Source organism: Quercus lobata, chromosome 12 (assembly GCF_001633185.2).
Source record: "Quercus lobata isolate SW786 chromosome 12, ValleyOak3.0 Primary Assembly, whole genome shotgun sequence".
In the NCBI taxonomy this organism is placed as follows: Eukaryota; Viridiplantae; Streptophyta; class Magnoliopsida; order Fagales; family Fagaceae; genus Quercus; species Quercus lobata.
The window spans coordinates 3,784,973-3,806,077 of record NC_044915.1 but is presented as its reverse complement, the minus strand read 5'-3'; the positions used below and the strand labels follow the sequence as shown (position 1 = coordinate 3,806,077).

Here is a 21,105-nt window from a genome sequence, read left to right as displayed (position 1 = left end):
ATTATTTTTACACTGATTTTTATCTACTATATGGAATTGTTTGTCTTTAAAGAATTATAAATAACTTTTTGACATGGCTTGATGTCCTCATAAACTATTTCTTAAAAAAAAAATACTGATTTACTTTGTGCATTTGTTAATGTTAAACTATTACATTTTAGAAAATTTAACCCAATTCATTACGGACAATACACTTGAGATTGTAGTTATAAACCTAAGAATATTTGAGGAAGAATATATAACTCTTATAAAATTGATAAGAATAAATGAAACAGAAGATTTCATATTTTCGAAAATTTTATAAAAATTCTAATAAAACCCACTACATATGGTATATAGACAGTCCGGCCTCTTGATTCTCAAGTATCTCACATTTGAGAATTTAGACTTGGAATATTATTCCTTTAAAACAAACGCCACCTTAAAAATTAAAATTAAGAAATGTAAAACCGAATTTATGATATTAAGGGTCCGTTTGGATACAGTTGAAAACTGAAAACTGAAACTGAAAACTGAAAAACACTGTAACGAAATAATTTTTAAATGTGTGAATAGTATTGTGGGACCCATTTTTAATGAAAAAGTTGCTGAAAAGTGAAATTTGTGGGTCCGTGAACAGTACACGATGTGCTGTGATTGGTCAAAAAAATTTGAAAAGTCAAAGTTTGCGGCTACTGTTCATTGAACAGTGCATGAACAGTAGCCGCAACACCCAAAACGCCCCAAAACGCGTAAAAAAAAAAAAAAAAAAAAAACGCAAACGCAGGATTGGGCAGAAAACGCCCAACCCAAACGCACTCTAAGGGTCCGTTTGGATACAACTTATTTTTCCTGAAACTGAAAACTGAAAACACGGTAACAAAATAATTTTTTAATGTGTGAATAGTGTCGTGGGACCCATGAACAGTGTGTGAACAATGCATGAACAGTGCATTTTGTCTCTGCATAGTGAACCCATGTGATGTTACTGTTCACGCACTGGGAAAAAAAAAAAAAAGCCAGAAAACACAAACTTTAAACGCAAACATGTATCCAAACCCTCACTAAATAAGCAATGTGAATACTATCAATGTGTGCATGTTTAAATTGATTAATTTATAAGATTGAGATTTGTGTTTATAGGTGAGTTTCAGTTAGTTCATTAGTAAGCCATTTTAGTAAATTATGGGAAAAAAAAAAAAACTTTTTTGCCTGTTTTTTTTTTTATTTTTCATAAAACATTTCTTAAAATAAGACATACATTAACCAGACAAGTAATACTACAATTACAAACTATTTTATAACTTAATGTGTTCAACTCTTTATTGGTTTTTATCTAAGTCTACTATGAATATCATTTTTTATTTACCAATAATTACTCACCATATTAGCAGTTTGTAAATTTTTTTATAAAGAAATTTTGTATGTTTATTATTATTCAGAAATAAAACTGATTGGTACATTGATATTATAATAAAGAGAGCACGTTTATAGGAAACTTTGTCAAAAAAATATTTGTATTCATAAATCATATCAGGGAACATCAAATACTGCTCTGTGTGGTGCCAGGAATTTGCGTCCCCACTGTATTGCAAGTTTGCAACCATAACTTGGAGACATGTGATCACAGAGGGGAATCGTTATAATAAAGTCAAGAAGATATTATTTTGGGCAACCAGACTCACCACTCCTTCACTTGTGTTCTTGTATTATTGGCAATGTGGGAATCGTTATCATAAAGTCAAGAAGATATTATTTTGGGCAACCAGACTCACCAGTACTCCTTCACTTGTGTTCTTGTATTATTGGCAATGTGGGAATCGTTATCATAAAGTCAAGAAGATATTATTTTGGGCAACCAGACTCACCACTCCTTCACTTGTGTTCTTGTATTATTGGCAATGTACTTAATGTTATGGCGACAGGATGTGACCCCAATTTTTTTTTAAGAGAATTTTAATTTATAGTGTTAGATCTTGATGATAGATAAAAAGAGTTTCAACTTGTGGTATCTATTTTTAATAATAATTACTCATTAAGATACTAATTGGTTTTTGATGTAGGTGAAAATTGAACACCAAGTTTCTTATTCGACTATCAAATATTTTACTAGTTGAGTTAAAAAAAAAAAAAAATCAATACAGCCTTTCATGTCGGTCAAGGGACACATGATGTGAAGTTACACCAACTTTTGGTGAAAAGTAAAAGTAGAAGTGATGTTGTTTTTAAAACAGAAAAGAAAAGTGATATTAATTATGATTTATGTGAGTTGTATAAATAAAAGTGATATTAATGATATTTTATTTGAAAATAGTTATTTATTGCACACAAATACAATAAAGCTACTTAATTACATCCAAGTTGTTAAAGTTAAATTTTTTAACAAGTTGCTACAATATGAATAAGTTGACTTGCTACTTATTTTTATTCCCTCTCTCTCTCATAGTTTTTATTTTTATTTTTGGAGAATCTCTCTCTCATAGTTAAATGAATTTTTTATTGTATTGCTTATACTATTTTATTGAGTTTTTTTTTTTTAATTATTTTATTAGATTTGCATGTTGAAATAGAACATGAAATTTATGGTGTATTGTTAAGTTAGATGTTAAAATAAATAAAGTAGTTTTTTTTTTTTTTTTTTGGGTACTAAAAGCTAATTTTTTATAACCTCATATGTGAATACTCTAATGAATTAAGCATAAGCATAAAGTTGTAAAATTTTTCACAAATACTCAAGAACTATGAAGGTGATATTTTTCTTGATGACTAAGTTGACAAATTTTATGAGTTTTTGTCATAGTTTTAAAAACCAAACTAGATTGATTGATTCAATTAGGAATTGGGTACCAGTCCAGTCTGATAAAACCCCCTAAAATTGGGACCACTAACATCACATTATTATCTAATGACAATTGTATAGTTATGAAATATTTTGTAAAAATTATTGTGATAATGACAGAGAATAAAGTGATGTTATTTGTAAATCATATGAAAATCAATAAAAATTTGATAATTCTGTAGTATGAAAAAACAACAAGGATTTTGTTAATTGATAATAGTTAAGAAGGCTTATAATGGGTCCCACCTATATTTAAAAATACAAAAAGTTAATAAAAATGACTTTAGGTTGAAAGTTTTTTAATAAAGTATCCATTAACAGGACCTAAAAAAACAATACTAAAAACAAAATAAATTTCACCAAATTTTTCCCAATTGGTTGATGTGACAGTTTATTATTGTGGGTCCGAGCGCTCTGCAGTCCGGCCCAAACTCTATCTGGGCCCAGGGTCCGTGCCGAGGAGGTACCTTGCCAAAGACAAATGCTCAGTGGCCGAGGTAGCAAGGGGAACGGCTGAGAACTTACCCTGTCCTCGGCATTCCATAGCTTCAACAGGAAGACCAACACCTTGGTGTAGGCAATCCCCAAACAGCCCCCTCAAAGGGATGTGAACGGAATGGGGCCCATAGGGAAGCAGGGTGTGAACTCGGACCAAGGAAAGTGCGTCCCACCCCCTTCAGTAAATGTACCTGCCAATACCCAGAGTTGGTTAATGAGAAAAGACGTTTGGGCGGTGCAAACGTCGATCCATGCAACTAATAGAAAGTTAGACGGGACAGTTGATGGGATGGACACAGGAACAAGCTCCTGCCTGACCTACAAGTGGAGGGTCAGGATCAGCCAAGACGGACTATATAATAAAAAGGAAGGTGCACCGATTGGGGGGTTGGGAAAAATGGCCAGAAACCAGGGCCTCCCAGCCCACCTCCAGGAGAAAGACTCCAGGGGTGTAGGAAAGCTTAAGTTCATACGAACACCGCGAAAAACCCACCGCCTATCGAACAAGGCCTAGCCTTCCAAACCCACGCTCTACAAATGATATTGTTAGGGGCCTTTTCACGTGCGAACCCGACACTGTTACGGTCCGTCACGAATCGCGTCCTTACAATTGGCGCCGTCTGTGGGAAAGGCTTGTGTGTTGGTATAGGAAGTGGGTCGATGGAGCTTCTTCGTTATTTCTAACCGTCGGTTATAGAGTTCTAGTATAAAGTTCTGTTAGGGGCTGTGTTTCTTGATTAGGGGCTTGGTTGGGGAGCCAACTCCCTTAAAGCCAAGGTCCCCTGTAAAGAGTAAACTAGGTACCTTGTAACGTTAACCGTATGGATAAACTCTAGGGGCTTGGCCGAGGAGCTAACTCCCCTAAAGCCAAGATCCCACACAATGAGAAAACTAGGTTTTGGACAGAACCAAGGCATTGCATGGTCCACCGGACTCAAGCCTCAGGGGAAACCAACTACCTGGATGTAGAAAACTAGGTTTTGGACAGAACCAAGGCATTGCATGGTCCACCGGACTCAAGCCTCAGGGGAAACCAACTACCTGGATGGAAAACTAGGTTTTGGACAGAACAAGGCATTGCATGGTCCACCGGACTCAAGCCTCAGGGGAAACCAACTACCTGGATGTAATGAAAACTAGGTTTTGGACAGAACCAAGGCATTGCATGGTCCTCGGACTCAAGCCTCAGGGGAAACCAACTACCTGGATGTAATGAAAACTAGGTTTGGACAGAACCAAGGCATTGCATGGTCCTCGGACTCAATCTCAGGGGAACCAACTACCTGGATGTAATGAAAACTAGGTTTTGGACAGAACCAAGGCATTGCATGGTCCTCGGACTCAAGCCTCAGGGGAAACCAACTACCTGGATGTAATGAAAACTAGGTTTTGGACAGAACCAAGGCATTGTATGGTCCTCGGACTCAAGCCTACGGGGAAACCGACTACTTGGATGAGGAAAACCAGGCACTAAGCGAGTTTTAACTATTATGCGTAACGTTAAAAATGGTGCTTATATCTCCGTAAGACAAAGGTTAGGAATAAATCTAAGGCCTTTGTGGGCGCAAGCAAATTAGGGTTCGGGGAACATGGTGATGAATGTATTACATGCATAGCTATTTGTACATGTTAAAATAAATCAGCGCAAAGTTCATAAGCAAATAGTGCGCGTCTATTAGGGCGGTTAACGATGTAATCAGAAGGAAAAAGAAAAAGCAAGATTTCATATATACATGTTCAAATGCTTGTAAACCATCAATAAATTAGGAAGTTTGTGAAAGGAAAAGAAACAAGTTAATCGTTCAAATAGAAACGAATACAAAAAAGCCCAACGAAGGTTTCTACTTTTCTGCTTTTTTGTCGGTAACATTTTGGGAAATGGGAGCAGATTCAGCTTCGGTGCCTGGAAGGATGGTCCCTTCTGGGGAAGGCTGAACAGGACCAGCACTGGTACTCTGGGGAACCACAGCAAGGGAAGTGGCCTGCGACGGCTCTGCAAGTATGGTGGGTTCCTCTGTATTAGGCACCTGAATGCCAGCCACGGGCTCGGCAACCTCTTTAGGTGCCTCAGAACTCATGCGCTGGGATATCACTGTCACATCCTGAAGTTCTCCTTCTTTGGGCGCCTTGCTAGAAGAACCGCTGGCCTGCAAGTCTTCCAACGGGGTGATCTCTTCCTCGGGTTGATCACGAATAGCCGCGGGGCTAGTCGGAGTGGCCTCGCGGATGGCTGCCGGGTAGAATATGCTCTCCGCCCTCCACAAATCGGATGAGGCATCCACCCCAGCTCGCTTCAATGCTTCCTCCCAAACCTGGGAGCAATAAAACCTACACACACCAGGGATCTGCGCCTTAAGGATGGCCTGGGTCTCAGCTACTCCCATGTTGTAACCATCGTTCTCGGCCGTATTCTTGGCAGCTTCCGCCTCATTCCTGGCAAACTCGGCCTCCTGCTTTGCCCTTACAGCTTCATCACGGGCATATTCTGCCACTCCTTTCTCATGCAGAGCCGTGGCCAGCTGCTTATTTAAATCCTCGATCAGAGTTCTGGCTATTTGCAGCTGGTCCTCGGCTTCAATTGCGCGCTTGGTTTGGTCCTTGGCCTGTTTTTGGGCACTAGCAATGCCCGCCGAGACGTTATTCCTCTCGCGAGTGGTCATTGTTAAGTCATCCTTGACTTGGGCAAGTTCCTTTTCAGTAGCTTCGAGAGTCTTTGAGGCCGTTATGCGCCTCTTGCGTTCGTTCTCGGCCACCTTACTCCTGTCATGCACTTCTTCCTCCATCCTATAGGTTGCCTGGAGAGCCTGTCAAGAAAGATGAACGTGTAGTGAGTGACAAACTGGTAACAAGAATTAGTAAAGTGTTAGGTTTCAAGAAATCTTACCATGCCCAAATATCTCTCAGTACTGAGAAAAACCTCCTGCATCCTCATTCTCTTCAGCTCTTCCATGTCATTAGGAAGTAGCATGGTTCTCCCTAATGCATCTGCCACATATCCACCCTCGCCGTCTCCAAGGTCCCTCAGAGAGGCAGTTTCCAGTAATGGACCCCCGTGAAGCATTGGGGCAGGAAGCCAGGCGCTCGGAGAGGATTGGGAATCAATTCCTTTTCCTTTGCCTTGAGAGGTTTGAACTGCGGGTCCTTTGCCTCTGCCTTGGGGTCCGATCTTCGGTTGTTTTGTGGGCGGAGTCTCATCCTTCTCCTTAGGAGGTTGGGATTTTCCCTCGTCCACGATGTCCTTGCCCTTGGGGCTCCTTTTTCTCTTAGAATCAGCAACTTCGGGTCGAGGAGACCGAGCTGGTTGGGAGGAAGTGGGAGGTTCGTAACGGGTGGACTGTGGTTGGGACTTGGTGGAGGATGACCTGGTTTGAATTGTAAGGGGCCGAGCTGGTGGAGGAGGAGCATTGGGTTGTGGTGCCTCCTAGGTATCCTTCCCTGGTTGGTTCTCGAGGAGTTGGAGAAGGGGGGTTAAAGGTATTCTTTTGACTCCCATCTCGGCTTGAGAAGAGGTGCCTATTAATGATAATTCCGCCTCGGACAAGGCTGGGTCACCTAGGTCACCCGGAGGGTCCTCGGATTGGTAGATTAAGTCGAATACCCCAAACCCTTCCTCCGGCTGACCTGGTTCACCCTCGTCCTCTGCTGCTTGATGGGACGAAGAAGGGCCCACCAGGGGGATGTTCTTGGGGACAGTTGGCTCCTGCGAGATCAAGAACCCCTTCTCTACCACTGTAATCTTTGGAAGCCAAGGACGGCGGGCACTGATCACGTGCTTCGCGTCCCCGAACGACTTCTGAACCGGAGGGTACCCTAGTATTTTGTGAGCTGCACGAACTTGGCCATCACTGTCATTCACAAAAACTGCCGCTTGTAAAACGGTCTCCAAATCTGCCCGATTGACTAAATGAAAATGCCGTTTATAGGCGCGTTCATCTACAAAAACAACAAACATATATGCATAGTTAGTCATCGAAGGAAGTAAGTTTAGAATGGTTTAAAGGGTTATCCCTCTTCCATTCCTAATACCCCACCTGGTTCTCCTTCTACTACGGGGCATGGATCGCCATCATGCCACTCCCTAGAGACGATAAGAAAATCCTTGTTCAGTCCCTTGTTGGAATCAGGGAGGCACTGGATCAACCGAATCCTATCATCCCTCGACCTCATGTAGTAGGTTTTTCCTTTCAATTTTTGGAGGTTATAGCACCAGTTTACATCATGGTGGGTCAGTCTTAAACCCATCTTCTCGTTTAAAGCGTCCACACAACCCAAAATCCTAAGAACATTGCCGGCGCACTAGGTAGGGGCTAAACGGAAATGCCTGAGGTAACCCCTTGTCACTGGTCCCATAGGGATTCTCATACCTCCCTCTACAAAGGCGAGGACGGGAATTACAACCGCGCCCGTTCCCCTCTTAATGTGCCATTCCCCCATCTTACAGTGTTCTAGCCTTACGTTAGGGGGAATCCTATAATCAACGATGAACTTATTCATCGCCTCTTCAGTATCAACCAACTTCCTCAATCTCAGTTTAGCCGCTTTCGCCATTTACTAAAACAAACCTAACCCGCGACGGAGAAGAAAGGGAGCTAAAGAGAAATAAATCCAGAAAAGAAAAAACGTGAGTTAATAGGGGTAGGGAACTTACATAAAAAGAGAATTACGCTTCGGATGGGCTGTATGTGCTTGAGATAGACTTGAATTTGGGCGGAAATTCGGATGAACCCTGGATACACGCACTAAAACTCTTAAGTATAGAACTGGAGAGACGGATCTATCTCCAAAAAATCTTTTATACTTTCTAGGGTAAACAGCGCACCCCTTTTTCCCGCCCAAAGAGGCCAGGAGATCACCACCGTTCGGTTCCCATCACACCGTTGAACGTGGGAAGCACCAAGCCGCCCGTATTTAATGAGGCCACGTTTCGCCTTCCAACGGCTCTAGGAACGTGCCTTGGGCAGGTGAAAAACCTCGGGAATCGCTAGATGACAAGGATTGATAGGCATTGGCAGACCCATGATGTCATCAAAACCCTCCTATCCGTCCGAGGGGACGGATAGCAGGATTTTGAGGGGCTATTGTGGGTCCGAGAGCTCTGCAGTCCGGCCCAAACTCTATCTGGGCCCAGGGCCCGTGCCGAGGAGGTACCTTGCCAAAGACAAATGCTCAGTGGCCGAGGTAGCAAGGGGAACGGCTGAGAACTTACCCTGTCCTCGGCATTCCATAGCTTCAACAGGAAGACCAACACCTTGGTGTAGGCAATCCCCAAACAGCCCCCTCAAAGGGATGTGAACGGAATGGGGCCCATAGGGAAGCAGGGTGTGAACTCAGACCAAGGAAAGTGCGTCCCACCCCCTTCAGTAAATGTACCTGCCAATACCCAGAGTTGGTTAATGAGAAAAGACGTTTGGGCGGTGCAAACGTCGATCCATGCAACTAATAGAAAGTTAGACGGGACAGTTGATGGGATGGACACAGGAACAAGCTCCTGCCTGGCCTACAAGTGGAGGGTCAGGATCAACCAAGACGGACTATATAATAAAAAGGAAGGTGCACCGATTGGGGAGTTGGGAAAAATGGCCAGAAACCAGGGCCTCCCAGCCCACCTCCAGGAGAAAAACTCCAGGGGTGTAGGAAAGCTTAAGTTCACACGAACACCGCGAAAAACCCACCGCCTATCGAACAAGGCCTAGCCTTCCAAACCCACGCTCTACAAATGATATTGTTAGGGGCCTTTTCACGTGCGAACCCGACACTGTTACGGTCCATCACGAATCGCGTCCTTACAATTATAATATCATTTTCATTGTAGAAAAATTATTAGGTACTTTCGAAATACAGTGAAATGATGATTTTTCTTCTCACATTTATGGTGGACCACATCATAAATTTAACGAGTGGATCTCACTATGAATGTGAGAGGAAAGAACATTATTTTTCATGTTTCGAGAGTACCTAAGAATTACTCTTCATTGTAATCACCACTAACATTGATTTAACACCTCAAGCCTACGAAAATATTGTAAAATTTATTATGTTGTGTCATAAGTCATAAGTGAGAAATAATGTAAAATATGTATCTCATTAGTATTTTATTATTATTTCTATTTTATTATTTCTAACTCTTGGAACTAGGGGGTGGGAAGTTACTAGTTTCTACTTGCTACTTACAACTTACCAGGCTTTATTTTTTGCCAAATAACATAATTTTATGAAAGATTTAGGAGAAATACATTCGGCAAAACTTATTTAGTAATGTAGCACTTAAGTGCTACATTACTAAAAGTACTTTTTCGGAACTTGAGTTTGACAAACTTAATTTTAGCAAACTTGAGTTCCAAGCATTACGGGTTAACATGGCAATTTGATTAAATATAATACTTAGAAATCTAGTTTGACAAACTTAAGTTTCAAAAAAAGTGCTACATGACTAAATAAATTTATCCGGATACATTTCTCCTAATTTTTTCTTCAAATTACTCTATTTGGCAAAATTACACCAACTTACTAGAGCTTGTTGAGGTCGTTTTCATTTCCAGGACAAACCATCCATGTTACCCATATATAAGAAACCTTGCGTGGCAGCTTCACAGTGGCCACGCAAGGTTTCTTCAAGATTGGGAGATCAAATCATCCATCTCACAAAAAACCTTGACTCTTCTGCCATCACATTATGCACAAACAACCCCACTTGTTAGACTCTTATTGAAACAATAAATCTCATAATCATTTATGGTTGTAACTGGTATATTACAATAATGATATAAGTAATTAATATAATTTGTTGTGAAAGATGTTATACTAATCATAACTTACAATCTTGATTAGTGAAATTTATTATGTGTATAACATTGTCAAACTCCTTCTTCTCACATTATAATAAAACTTATAATATGAATAGTGAATCTCATTAATAAAAATTTAAATTTTTTTTGGAGAATCTAATAAAAATTAAATTAAATCAATGAGATTTACTATTCATATGAGATGGTTTGACATTATTGTACTCTCTATAATTTTGCTATATCTTGTTGAGGTCACTTTCCGCAACAAATAATCCATGGAACCCATAGGGAACCCTGCGTGGGAGCTTCACGGTGGCAACAAGATCAAGATTGGGAGATTTGGCATCCATCACCAAGAACCTTGACTCTCCTGTATTCTCATCATGCACATAAGACACAACATACCCATCATCCTCTTCTGCATCCAAATTCTCTGCAGCCCCTCTTGCCACAAAAAAAGGCTCTCCCCCATAACACCCTTCCCCATACATTCTACTTGCCACAGTGCAATCTTCACGTTGATCTCCTTTGGACAAGTCCAACTTCACCACCCCAGATATCTTTGGCATTGGATCACCCACCCCCGCGTACACATACTTGTTCTTCTTCCCCACATATGCCTGATTTATCACCGCAAAATCTAGATTCCTCGCTGATATGGGATACCTTTAGTGATGGAATCAGGATTTTAGTTCAAGGGATAATATTGAGAAGGGATAATATTGAGAGCAAAATTAATTGACAATAATAAAAACTAGCCTCTAAGTATGTGCGTACTTAGAGACTTTTCTATTTTTTTCAAAAGTTAATCATTTTCATTCATCATAATTCGGCGGTTGTTGATTTTTATTTGTGGGTCAAATAAATATTTTGTATATTTTATTAGAAAAAAAAATGTTTTGAAGAAATGAATATATTATAATTTAAACATCATACAAAATGTAATATATTATAATAAAATATATTTTTCACATCATACTTTTTAAAGTTTTTTTTTTTGGTTGTTTATAATTTGATAATTACAACTGGATGAGAGATTTGAATTTTATATGTCATAGATATATCAAGAAACACCAACCGGTTGACTTATAAAGCTTTTAGTAAGAAAAAAATATATTAATAGAGGAATTGAGATGTTAAGTATTTAACGCGGTAGAAAAATAGGACATAAATAACTTTTTTATTGTTATTATTTTATGTTTAACCGATTACTTTGAGTTTAATTGACAAGAAAAAATTGTCAAAAAAAAAAAAAAAATTGTCATGACAAAGATTAATTTTATTTTTAACTTAGTTTAAAGGTGACGTGAAAAATCCATTAAAAAAAAAAGGTGATATGAAAAGGGACGTGACATGAGAAAGTTGAATTTTCCTTTAATTATTAAAAAAAACCATGAATAATACTTGTGCCATAATTCGTCAATGTGACGTGTTGTGACACTAGAACTACCCTGAAAGAAAATATTGGAAGAAAATACTATGTTAGTTTTGACTTACCTTTTTACAATCCCTGTGTTGAGGTCGATCCTCACTTTCTCCACCAACGCATGAATAAGTTCCATTCTCTCCAAGGTGTGTTCCACAGACAATATGTTGGGTGCAACCATCTCTATTACATTGCCATCTTCTTCATCCCATGCATTTATAGCATGTATAATATTGAACCCGGGCACATCAAACCATTTCATCTCAGACTCGTCCTTTGCATATCGAGGTATCACTCCAATTCTCGACACTTTCGACGGGTCTGATCCCACAGGAGACCCTCCTGCTATCATTTCCAATGGGTTCATCCCAATTTGTATGTCAGCAAATATCGCGTACTTCTTTGTTATAGCAAAGTCATGCAAAAAAGAAGGACGGGTCATGGAGAATATGGGCACATCTGGTTGTTTCACTCCATTTTTATCGAACCTGAAGTAGGTCAAAAATGGAGGAACCGGGCCGTATCGAAACGCAAAGGCTTCACCGGTGTCGGAGTCGATTTTAGGATGAGCAGTCATGCTCATAAAAAGTTTCCCATCAAAATCGTAGCGTCCCAAAGTTTCTATATCTCCGTTTGAGCTCAGTTTCACCGAGTAAGGCAAATCCGACTCGCCTAGTGCAAGCAAACGATTCGCAAACAAAACCAAACTCGTATTCGCCAGGCCAAAGCCATTGGAAAGATCAACTTGACCTGTAAGGATTCGAGCAGCAGATAAAGCACCACGTGCTGCTGAGGCAGTCAGGCCATTGAAACCAGAGAAAACATTGGGAAATAGTGGAAACCCTGCCTCGCGTTCCAACGTGTACTTGTTTGTCTTCACGTATCGGCTGCAAAGCGAGGCTTTGCCTTGTGAGATGCGTAAAGAGTGAAGCATGCCGTCACCATCGAATAGGTGATAAGGGCCCCGGGGGAGGAACTGAGGGTTCGGGCCATTGCGAATGTATGCACCGTTCAAAGATGGTGGGAGTGAGCCTTGTATTACTTTACATTCTGTTGGGGGAAGCTCGTTGAGTACAGGAGCAAAGTTTTGGGAGAGAACGTGTTTTGGATCCACCGATGGTTTGATAGGAGGGTCTATGAAGGTGTTGATTATGTCGTCTAATGCATTGAAAATCAGTGCTGGCACTGATGGCTCTACTTTTGAAGATGATGATGATGATGATGATCTTATGGAGGATGGGGTTTGGGACGTTGTTTTTGGAGGTGGGGTGGTTGAAGTGGAAATGGGTTGTGTAGTTTTTGTTGTTGTGGTTTGTTGGGGCTTTTCTTCAATCCTAACATTGAGGATAGGAGATAATGATGGTGGTGGTGGTGTTGTTCGGTAGAGAAGCTTTTGGGTGGAGAAAGTAGAGAGGAAAGAAGAAGATAAGGCATCCATTTTGTGGTCCTCTCCGAAAGAAATGTACAAGTACAACTACCCCACTAAATGGGTAAACACAACAAATGTTATGAGGAAGCTAGGGAGGATTGGGTTAGAGATTTCTGTTAATTGGGGTTATTTATGAGCCTTTAAAGGAAAGTAAGCCAGTGAGCCATATCCACACACTTTGATGCTTACACTATTGGTCGCATTTTGAGTATGCAAGATCTATAAAATTTGGAGAAGGATTCTATCCAATCGAAGATTCGAAATGGACCCATGATCTAAATCACGCGATCCATTAAAGAGATCTTTTACACCACAAGAGCCGCACCACTTTTGAGTCTGATTGGTTCTTTAGGAAACCTTCATCCCAATCACTCGTAAAATCTACTTTGTATTTATACTTTCTTAGAATAATACTTACTCTCCTAAATTTTTACTTTGGCATATAGGAAGCATATATAATTTTTTGGATGAAGAAGAAAAACTCCTAACATGTTTTTAAAATTGGCAAAATTATCTCATTCCACTCAACCCATTGTACTTTGCGAGAGTTTCTCTTTTTTATGTATATAATTTAATCTTTTTCATACACATCATATTTATAATGTGTATATATATATATTCTATTATTATTTCGAAAAACACTTTTCTCTCAGCCTCTCTCTCAACTCAAATAATTGCCCATTCTTTTTCTCTCATCTTTATCTTGGTAGTGTCAAAACCAATGCTTTGGCTTGACCTATCCACTTTATTCTAGCATGGGTTTTAATTTCTTGCCTTTAAAAAGTGAACTTGACGGCCATAATCAGATTCAGACCCATCATGCCCTCTTGTCATCCCTATAATAATAATTGATGGCTTGGCTTTAACTGTTGGCGCTTAACAAGTAGGGTCCTTGCCGAATGTGTTGTTGCTGCAATTTCCTTCCAACTTCCAAACTGTTCGCAAAATCCATACCATGATTGCGTCCTGAATGGGCATTTAAATGGTGGTGGGGTAATGGGCTTCAATTCAGGAGTGAATACTTAGTGAATTATTTTTTCACTAGAAAGTGACAGATCTTCGGAAAGCGTACATTGCAGGATAATCAAGCTTAAGCATCCAATGAACTATGAATGGGGCAACGCCTAAGTAAACATAAATATTGGCCGCATTTTTTCATCAATTGGGTTGGTAAGCTTGTACTGAATTTCATTTAGACCCACTTTTGACTTTTTTTTTTTTTTAAATTTTTAAATTTTAATTATTACTAACAATTTGTCACATCAACAATTATTAAATTTTTGTACTTATAAACTTTCTCACATAGATGCCATTTTGTAATGCAAGTTTGTAACACCTTCAACATTTTTTGGGCAATACTGCATCAGAAATTACCGTGGCATTATCATGTTTCTTTCAATCATAGTTTGGGGCAGTGATTTAGAAAATTTCGGTAACCAGTAGATTTTATTGACAAGAGTAAAGTAGTGGTGCAAATTATTAAAAAATTATTATTCTTTTTCAGAAATTTTTTCATTTAAAGCAATTTTAAGCCCGACTTTTCTTATATAGTATATATGAGTAATGCTATATACGCAAACTATTTTACAATATTTTTACAAGCAACTAATGTGGGTTTAGCATTTTCCAAATAGTTATTATAAGTAAAAATGTGATGTTAGAACAAGTAAAAATTTTCATATCAATAGTTTGTAAAAATGTTATAAAATAGTTTGTGCCTGTAACATTAATTTATATATTTTGGTTATATTTATTATCATATCAGTTTGCAAACAAATTTTTTTTTTAAATTAAAATTTATAGTAATTTTAATGTTTTCCTTAGTGAAAAAAGAAAAGAAAAATGAAAGCAGAAATTCCATAAAACTATACTATTCCTATCCTATATAATAGAGTAAAGATTAAGAAACGCAAGATAAAGCGTGAGGCAGAAGCAAATATTCTGGACCACAATTTTGAAAACACACTACTTCCAAGTTCCATGGTAAGACAAACTATCCTATCCATATATGGAATACAACCATACAAGATAAAGCGGGCCCCTGATCTATTACTCTACGTGAATATAAAATGGGCCATGGCAATGGGAAAACCCATACATGCCTCTAATTTTAGTAAGTAATATCCATTTTCAAAATGGTTGTTAAAGTCACAATTTCATATTTTAAAACTTGACTTAAGAGTTATGATTTTGGTGCTTTTATTCTGATGTGGATGCATACATGTGTAATAGACATTGTTCTTACATATTTTATCACAATTATTTTATGTGACAGACTGTGATTAGTTATCTATTATTATCATATGAACCTATTATTTTTTCTCTATCATGCAGAATAGTTGTGAGTTGTGTATGGTACTCTAGTATTATTGTATCAATATTCATGCCTCGTTGGTTAGGTGGGCCAATCTGGGATAGATATTTTGAGGTGGAAAAAAGATGCTCAAAGTTGATATTTCTTGTCGAAAGTCTAGAGATATAGACTGAAACTCTCTCTATCTCTCTCTCTCTCTCTCATATTTATTATTTTGCGCAATTGTTGTATGCAATGTCCCACTCCATGTGAGAAGGAGATGAATTATGAGTGTATGGAATTTTTGGTGTCTATAGCAACGTTCTATTTCTTTTGGTATCGATAAATGCGCTAGGGGACCATCCCATATTCCCAAACCAAACCCTCACTCACAATCACAACACCAAAAAAAAAAAAATCATTTTCAACCAAGGGAGGGTAACATGAACATCCCAATTATGATAATATATTTATTCTTCCTTAATATAGAGTTTCTATTTTAACAAAATTATTTCCAAACAAAAAATTGCAAAGAATAAATAAATAAAATTAAAAAAAAAATATTGTATCCCAGACATTACTATTTTTTGAGATCAAGATAATTAAGTGAGTGATTTTTAGCCCTAGTCTTAAAGTTCTATCGTCTAATTCCACTCTTTCTAGTTTGACCCAACCCAGGTTGAAAGATTAATAAACCAAACAAATTGAACAACCAATTAGTCAATCTTATCTTATAAAATCAATAATCTTAAAAACCAGATATTCATATGTAGTGACTAGTGCGGATGTGTTTTCCTTGCTAATCCTTTTCAATGAGCAAGCAATTAAATCCTCATTACTTGCCTTATCTGGTCCAAATATCACAGTGCTAATACATCCACATGCAATTCAGGAGAAGAAAAAAAAAAAATACACATATATATCCAGATGCAAGGGGGACCCGATGTTGAAAGCAAGAATCTCATTAACAAAGGATCTGTCAAGAAATTATGCAATGCACAAAAAATCTTACAAATGGAGTTGAGATAATCTCTACCTTCGTTTTCAGAACATTAATCCTCCCATCAAGAACAAGGTTGGAGATGTTTACAATACATGACATCCACTAACATTTCATCCCCATCTGGCATGGACAAAGCTCATATATGCCCCATTACTCATTATCATTGGCCCCTCCCCCTCCTATCTGAAAACAATTGTCTGCATCCGTCACCCTGCATATTGTTAAAGATTATCACAGTCACAGGTTACGTAAATTCAACATCAACAGGCACTATTAATGTCTGACTGATACTACATTTAGAATCTAATAAAAAATGTATGAACCTTATATTATGTGACCAAGAATGATAATTTGTTTTTTTTTTCTAAGACACCTGATATTTGTGAGAACCGAACCCGTGGAAGAAAATACTTTAGATTCTTCTCTCCAATGGACAAATAGAAGGAATATATCCCACAACGGGATGTAGGTCTGTCTTATGACAATTTTACAGATCTGTCCAATGAAATATTTGCTAAGAAAGACATGTTCTCAAAGTATGATAGAGATCTTCCCAAAAGAATTTTACTGAGGAAGACCTATTCTCACAGCATGCTTGAGATCGTCTTGTAGCAATCTTAATCATGAGATATTTTCTACAGAGATCTTTCCAAGGAAGGTTTGAGTAACGTCTGGGATCGATTAACTTGTATTTTCTATGAAACCAATAAATAAGCCTAACTTGTATTTGTCAGTAAGTAGTAAAACAAGGGATTCATTTAAATTTCAAGTATCCATGGCATGAAAAGTCAAGTGCATGCACATGTTCGCCAAAAAAATACAGATTGTAATAACACCAGGACCAAGACAATGTTACAATAATGTGTAGCATTAAAATGCATGACATACCTTTTTTTTTTTTCTTTTTTTTCTGAAAGATGATAATGAATTTTATCATGAAGTGCAATTTTGCCACTCACCGCAACTGCTTGGTGAATTCTGGAACCAACAATTACAGTTTATAGCTCAAACACCGTACTAAAATCCATCTTAGTATCCTTGTGTATTAATTAGGAATGTGATGCAGGGGATGTGATGGGCTGTTTGTCTATGGTTTAGAAACAATGAAAGGCTGAGTTGCTAAGAACACATTGATAGGTGGATAAGTTCCTCAGCAAGAACACACAGTTCCAAATAAAACACAAAGGCTAACAATTCATTCAATTACCAAAAACTGATTTACAAAGAGCTTACATTCTCCTACTTATACTAGTTGTTTGGCATTGGCAGCCTCTAGATAGTTGACAAGTGTCTAAATCCTATAGGCTAATGCTTAAGAAATCGTCTAACTAACTAACTAACTAACTAATTAGTCACAAGTGGATTAGGATATAGGCATATAGTTACTTGAAATGCCTTGCATCAGAATGCTAATTCACCCATTGGATATGTATGCCACTATGCCTCCCATCATAAAGATTGCAAGAAATCTCCCATTTTCATCAAGGGGTATTGTAAAATGGCTGCTTCTGAATACATAATATAAAAGATCAAAATTAAACTCCTGGAAATATTGCCCATGCATCTACCCTTGCTATTATTGAAGTTGTGCTGATATGTGTGTGTGTGAGAGAGAGAGTAGGACTTACTAACTGCTCAGTAATCTATTGCACAATAAAGCAAGAAGCTCCCTAGGTCTCACCAAAACGGACCAGTTTCAGCAATAATAAGAAATCCTCTTTTATTTTTTCATCTTCTTTGGGTTGGAATAAGATAGGAGGGAGGGGGTGCAGAAGTGTTACTGACAAGAATATTGACCAACATCCAACATCCAGAATAAAGAAAATTAAATAACTTCATCAAATAATGAAGATTGTCAGTGTGCCTACCCCATTGGATGTGTTGATCTCCCCCCTCCCACACTCTTTTGATTGTGGCTGACTTTCATGATGCTATTTGTTCAAAGCACTGTTGGTAGTAAAAAAAGAGTCCTGTCTAAACTGAAACCAATTTTGGCTTTCCATTGTTCCCTTTTGAGTAGATCCTTCAGAATGTGTTCCTACAGAATATATAAATGCTCTAGAACCAAAAACTATCAAACCTTGCTTGGTATTGAGCAAAAAATAGTATATTAGAGAATTGACTTTTGCAAAGGAAGGATAATCTTTTGAATAGAAATTGATGCAGAAAATAAAAACTAATCCTAACTCAGCTTATGCAGATATGCCATACGCATATATCAGCACCTCCACCAGTGGTTAAACATACCTGTTCAACATCATCATCATCATCATCATCATAAATTCCAAGGGAAAACAAAGCCAACAGAACAACTGCAATCCCCTACCCCTACCCCTCCTTCCCCAAGTCATTAAAAAAACACACGGATCTCTCATCAATAGCTATATATAATATTAAAGCACCAGGTCAGGCTGTTCAAAACTTCAAGGTAAACACTAAACAGTGACACCAATGATTTTGAACCTGGATATCTTGGACAGCAAATGCAAAAATCTCCAGATCAATAGTTCAGATGTGTGGCCCAAGATGAATAAATACCTTATACTCAAATATGTTGTATGTTTTATTTACAGTAGCTAAAAGCTGATTTTAGGTTCTATTGCAGATTATACAAGCACAAACTTATAAAAGAGGGGGGGGGGGGGGGGGGGTACAAAAAATATTCCAGTTATGGTTTGTTTCAGTGGTGCTATGCAAGGTCGTCCACTCAATGCTGTTGGACAAAAATGTCATGCGCAAATGATGGTGAGTCACAGAAGAAAACTATAAGAGCATGTCATCTGCCTCAAGTATATATTCCACCTGTCCGTTTAGATCTTGCTTTCAGTAGCGTTACTACCACAAGCTAGCCTCAGTTGGTTGAGCAGAGATTCTGGGGGCTGCACTCCAGCTGCCTTGATCTGATACAGAAACTTGACGGCTTCAATGTAAAAGCCGTTGCGCATGTACCCGGTAACCATTGCATTCAAACATGCAGTGTTTCTCTTGTTGTCACCATTCATCTCAAACACCAGTTTTGCATCTGGCAGTAGCCCACTTCTTCCATACATGTCAATTAACCCGCACTGCACAAAAGTATCTGTATCCAGCCCAAGCTTGATGGCATTGGCATGGACCTGTCGACCGCAATGCCCATGGTCATGAATCCCACCACATGCCTTGAGAACACTAGAAAATGTGAACTTGTTTTTCTTAATTCCTGCCCTTCCCATCTCCCTAAAGTAAGTGAAAACATCATGGAAATGCTCTTCCCTGCAGCTGCTAATGATTCTGGCCGTCCATGTCAGAGTATTGTGACGTGGGAGTTGATTAAAGACAAAGTCAGCACCTTCTAGGCATTTGAATTTCCCATAAAATTCGATTAGGAAACTGTTGAGAAAGAAATCATTAGCAATACCCAACTTCAGTAAGCTGCCATGGAGTTGCTTTCCGAGTTCCATATCCATAGTGTACAAACATGCCTTGAGAACGCAAACTATGAGCCATGTGGGTAATTCAAAAAAATTAAATTGGGATTGGGATTGCATTTTCACAAACAAAGTTACAGCTTCATGGTAGTCTTCATTGCTGGCATAAGCAACAATCATGGTGGCCCAAGTGAGGATGTCCTTACGGAACATTTGTTCAAACAAATGCCTGGCAGTGTCAAATAGACCGCATGATACGTGCATGAGAAGGAGTCGGTTAAGCAAAGGCAATGGAAGTTCGAGCCTCGGGGTGATGCGGGCATGCAACTCCATAGCTCTTGCAGAGTCCGCAGTGAGAGTGCATTCTTGGATAAGGGAAGCATACATGTCATAGGGTATGGGGAGGCCAAGCCCATCCATCAATCGCAAAATATCCGAGCTTGTGCACCTGCTGCTGCCTCTCTTCTTATTAGGAGTAGTAGTAGTTTTTATTGCCATTTCCATTGGTTTTGAAGTATCGGTTTTGTCATTATTATTATCATCATTAATGATGAAAACATTTTGTTTGGGGCTGCGTAGAGGCTGCCGAATCTGAAGTGCATACTTACTTTTACTTAAACTAGTACTACTAGGGAAAATGGATACAGTATGAGCATGAACACAACTTAGTCCTACTGCTTTCAACTGAGGGGCTGCTACGACTACTTCCATTGTAGTTATCTCATGATTGGGATTTTGAGATGTTGGCAATGAGAGTATGGCTGTATAAGAGAGCTATACAGTTGATGCAATCTGGGCTTTGCTCTCTGTTAAAGCTCCAAGGGTGGTTTTTGTTTAGGCTTTAGCAATGCCACGACAATTCCAATGCGAGGATAACTATGTTGCTTTTTGGTTTAGACAAAACGTCAAACACGTTCAGGGCATAAAAAGAAAGGTAGTGAAAAGTGAGGTCTACCTTAGCCAAATCCCAAGCCGGAACTTCAGCAACAGCTACGCAGACTAGTCCAACCCAAGAGGTTGAAAGGTGGTGAATGGAAACAAATATAGAAAATTCATGAAAACACAAACCTACTGTGTGGGCTGATAAGTTAACACAAACGAGAGAAGCAGAAGAACCCACTGATGCTCGCGCCCACGTTATTGGTAGGTACTAGCAAAATCGAGCTTTAAATGGATTTTTTTTATATATATATTAAAATTTTTCATAATAAATTTATTAAAGGTGTAGAAATCAAATGTGATTTAAAATTTTATATTATAATAGGGTGTGCATGAGTCGGTTGGGTCAAATTAAGGACATTTTTTGACTCAATCCATTATGGTAGGTTAAAAAAAATTCAACCTAATTCAACCCATCATATAAGTTCAACCCAACCCAATCCAACTCACATGGGTCGGATTGAACCCATGAATTGGACAATTTTTATTTATTTATTATTATTATTA

General features: G+C 38.6%; 2 protein-coding genes across 8 annotated transcripts; both read right to left on the bottom strand.

Annotated features, from left to right (window-relative positions):
- Window positions 1–10,118: 10,118 nt before the first annotated feature.
- Window positions 10,119–13,138, bottom strand: LOC115971405 (probable carotenoid cleavage dioxygenase 4, chloroplastic). Its single transcript, XM_031091310.1, has 2 exons — window positions 11,599–13,138; window positions 10,119–10,767 (listed from the first exon to the last, which is right to left on the bottom strand). Exons 1-2 carry the CDS (start codon window positions 12,963–12,965, stop codon window positions 10,338–10,340), a joined length of 1,797 nt encoding a protein of 598 aa, XP_030947170.1. The 5' UTR covers window positions 12,966–13,138; the 3' UTR covers window positions 10,119–10,337.
- Window positions 13,139–16,191: 3,053 nt separating this feature from the next.
- LOC115971995 (pentatricopeptide repeat-containing protein At1g31790) lies at window positions 16,192–20,808 on the bottom strand. 7 transcript variants are annotated; one of them, XR_004087374.1, is made up of 3 exons: window positions 19,055–20,808; window positions 17,141–18,499; window positions 16,192–16,463 (listed from the first exon to the last, which is right to left on the bottom strand). XR_004087374.1 is itself a non-coding variant. In XM_031092126.1 (2 exons), exon 1 carries the CDS (start codon window positions 20,368–20,370, stop codon window positions 19,063–19,065), a length of 1,308 nt encoding a protein of 435 aa, XP_030947986.1. In that variant the 5' UTR covers window positions 20,371–20,808; the 3' UTR covers window positions 16,192–16,463; window positions 19,055–19,062. The 7 variants fall into 7 exon arrangements, 1 of the variants encoding a protein (XP_030947986.1); XR_004087375.1 differs by having other exon boundaries at window positions 17,212–18,499; XR_004087376.1 differs by having other exon boundaries at window positions 17,639–18,499.
- Window positions 20,809–21,105: the final 297 nt, after the last annotated feature.

What these genes read in the sequence shown, in the direction of transcription:
- LOC115971405 (XM_031091310.1), bottom strand. Translation starts at nt 12,965, where the DNA reads ATGGATGCCTTATCTTCTTCTTTCCTCTCTACTTTCTCCACCCAAAAG. An exon ending in AACACAGGGATTGTAAAAAG is followed by an intron (nt 10,768 to 11,598) that starts GTAAGTCAAAAC and finishes CCATCACTAAAG; the next exon opens with GTATCCCATATCAGCGAGGA.
- LOC115971995 (XM_031092126.1), bottom strand. Translation starts at nt 20,370, where the DNA reads ATGGAAGTAGTCGTAGCAGCCCCTCAGTTGAAAGCAGTAGGACTAAGT.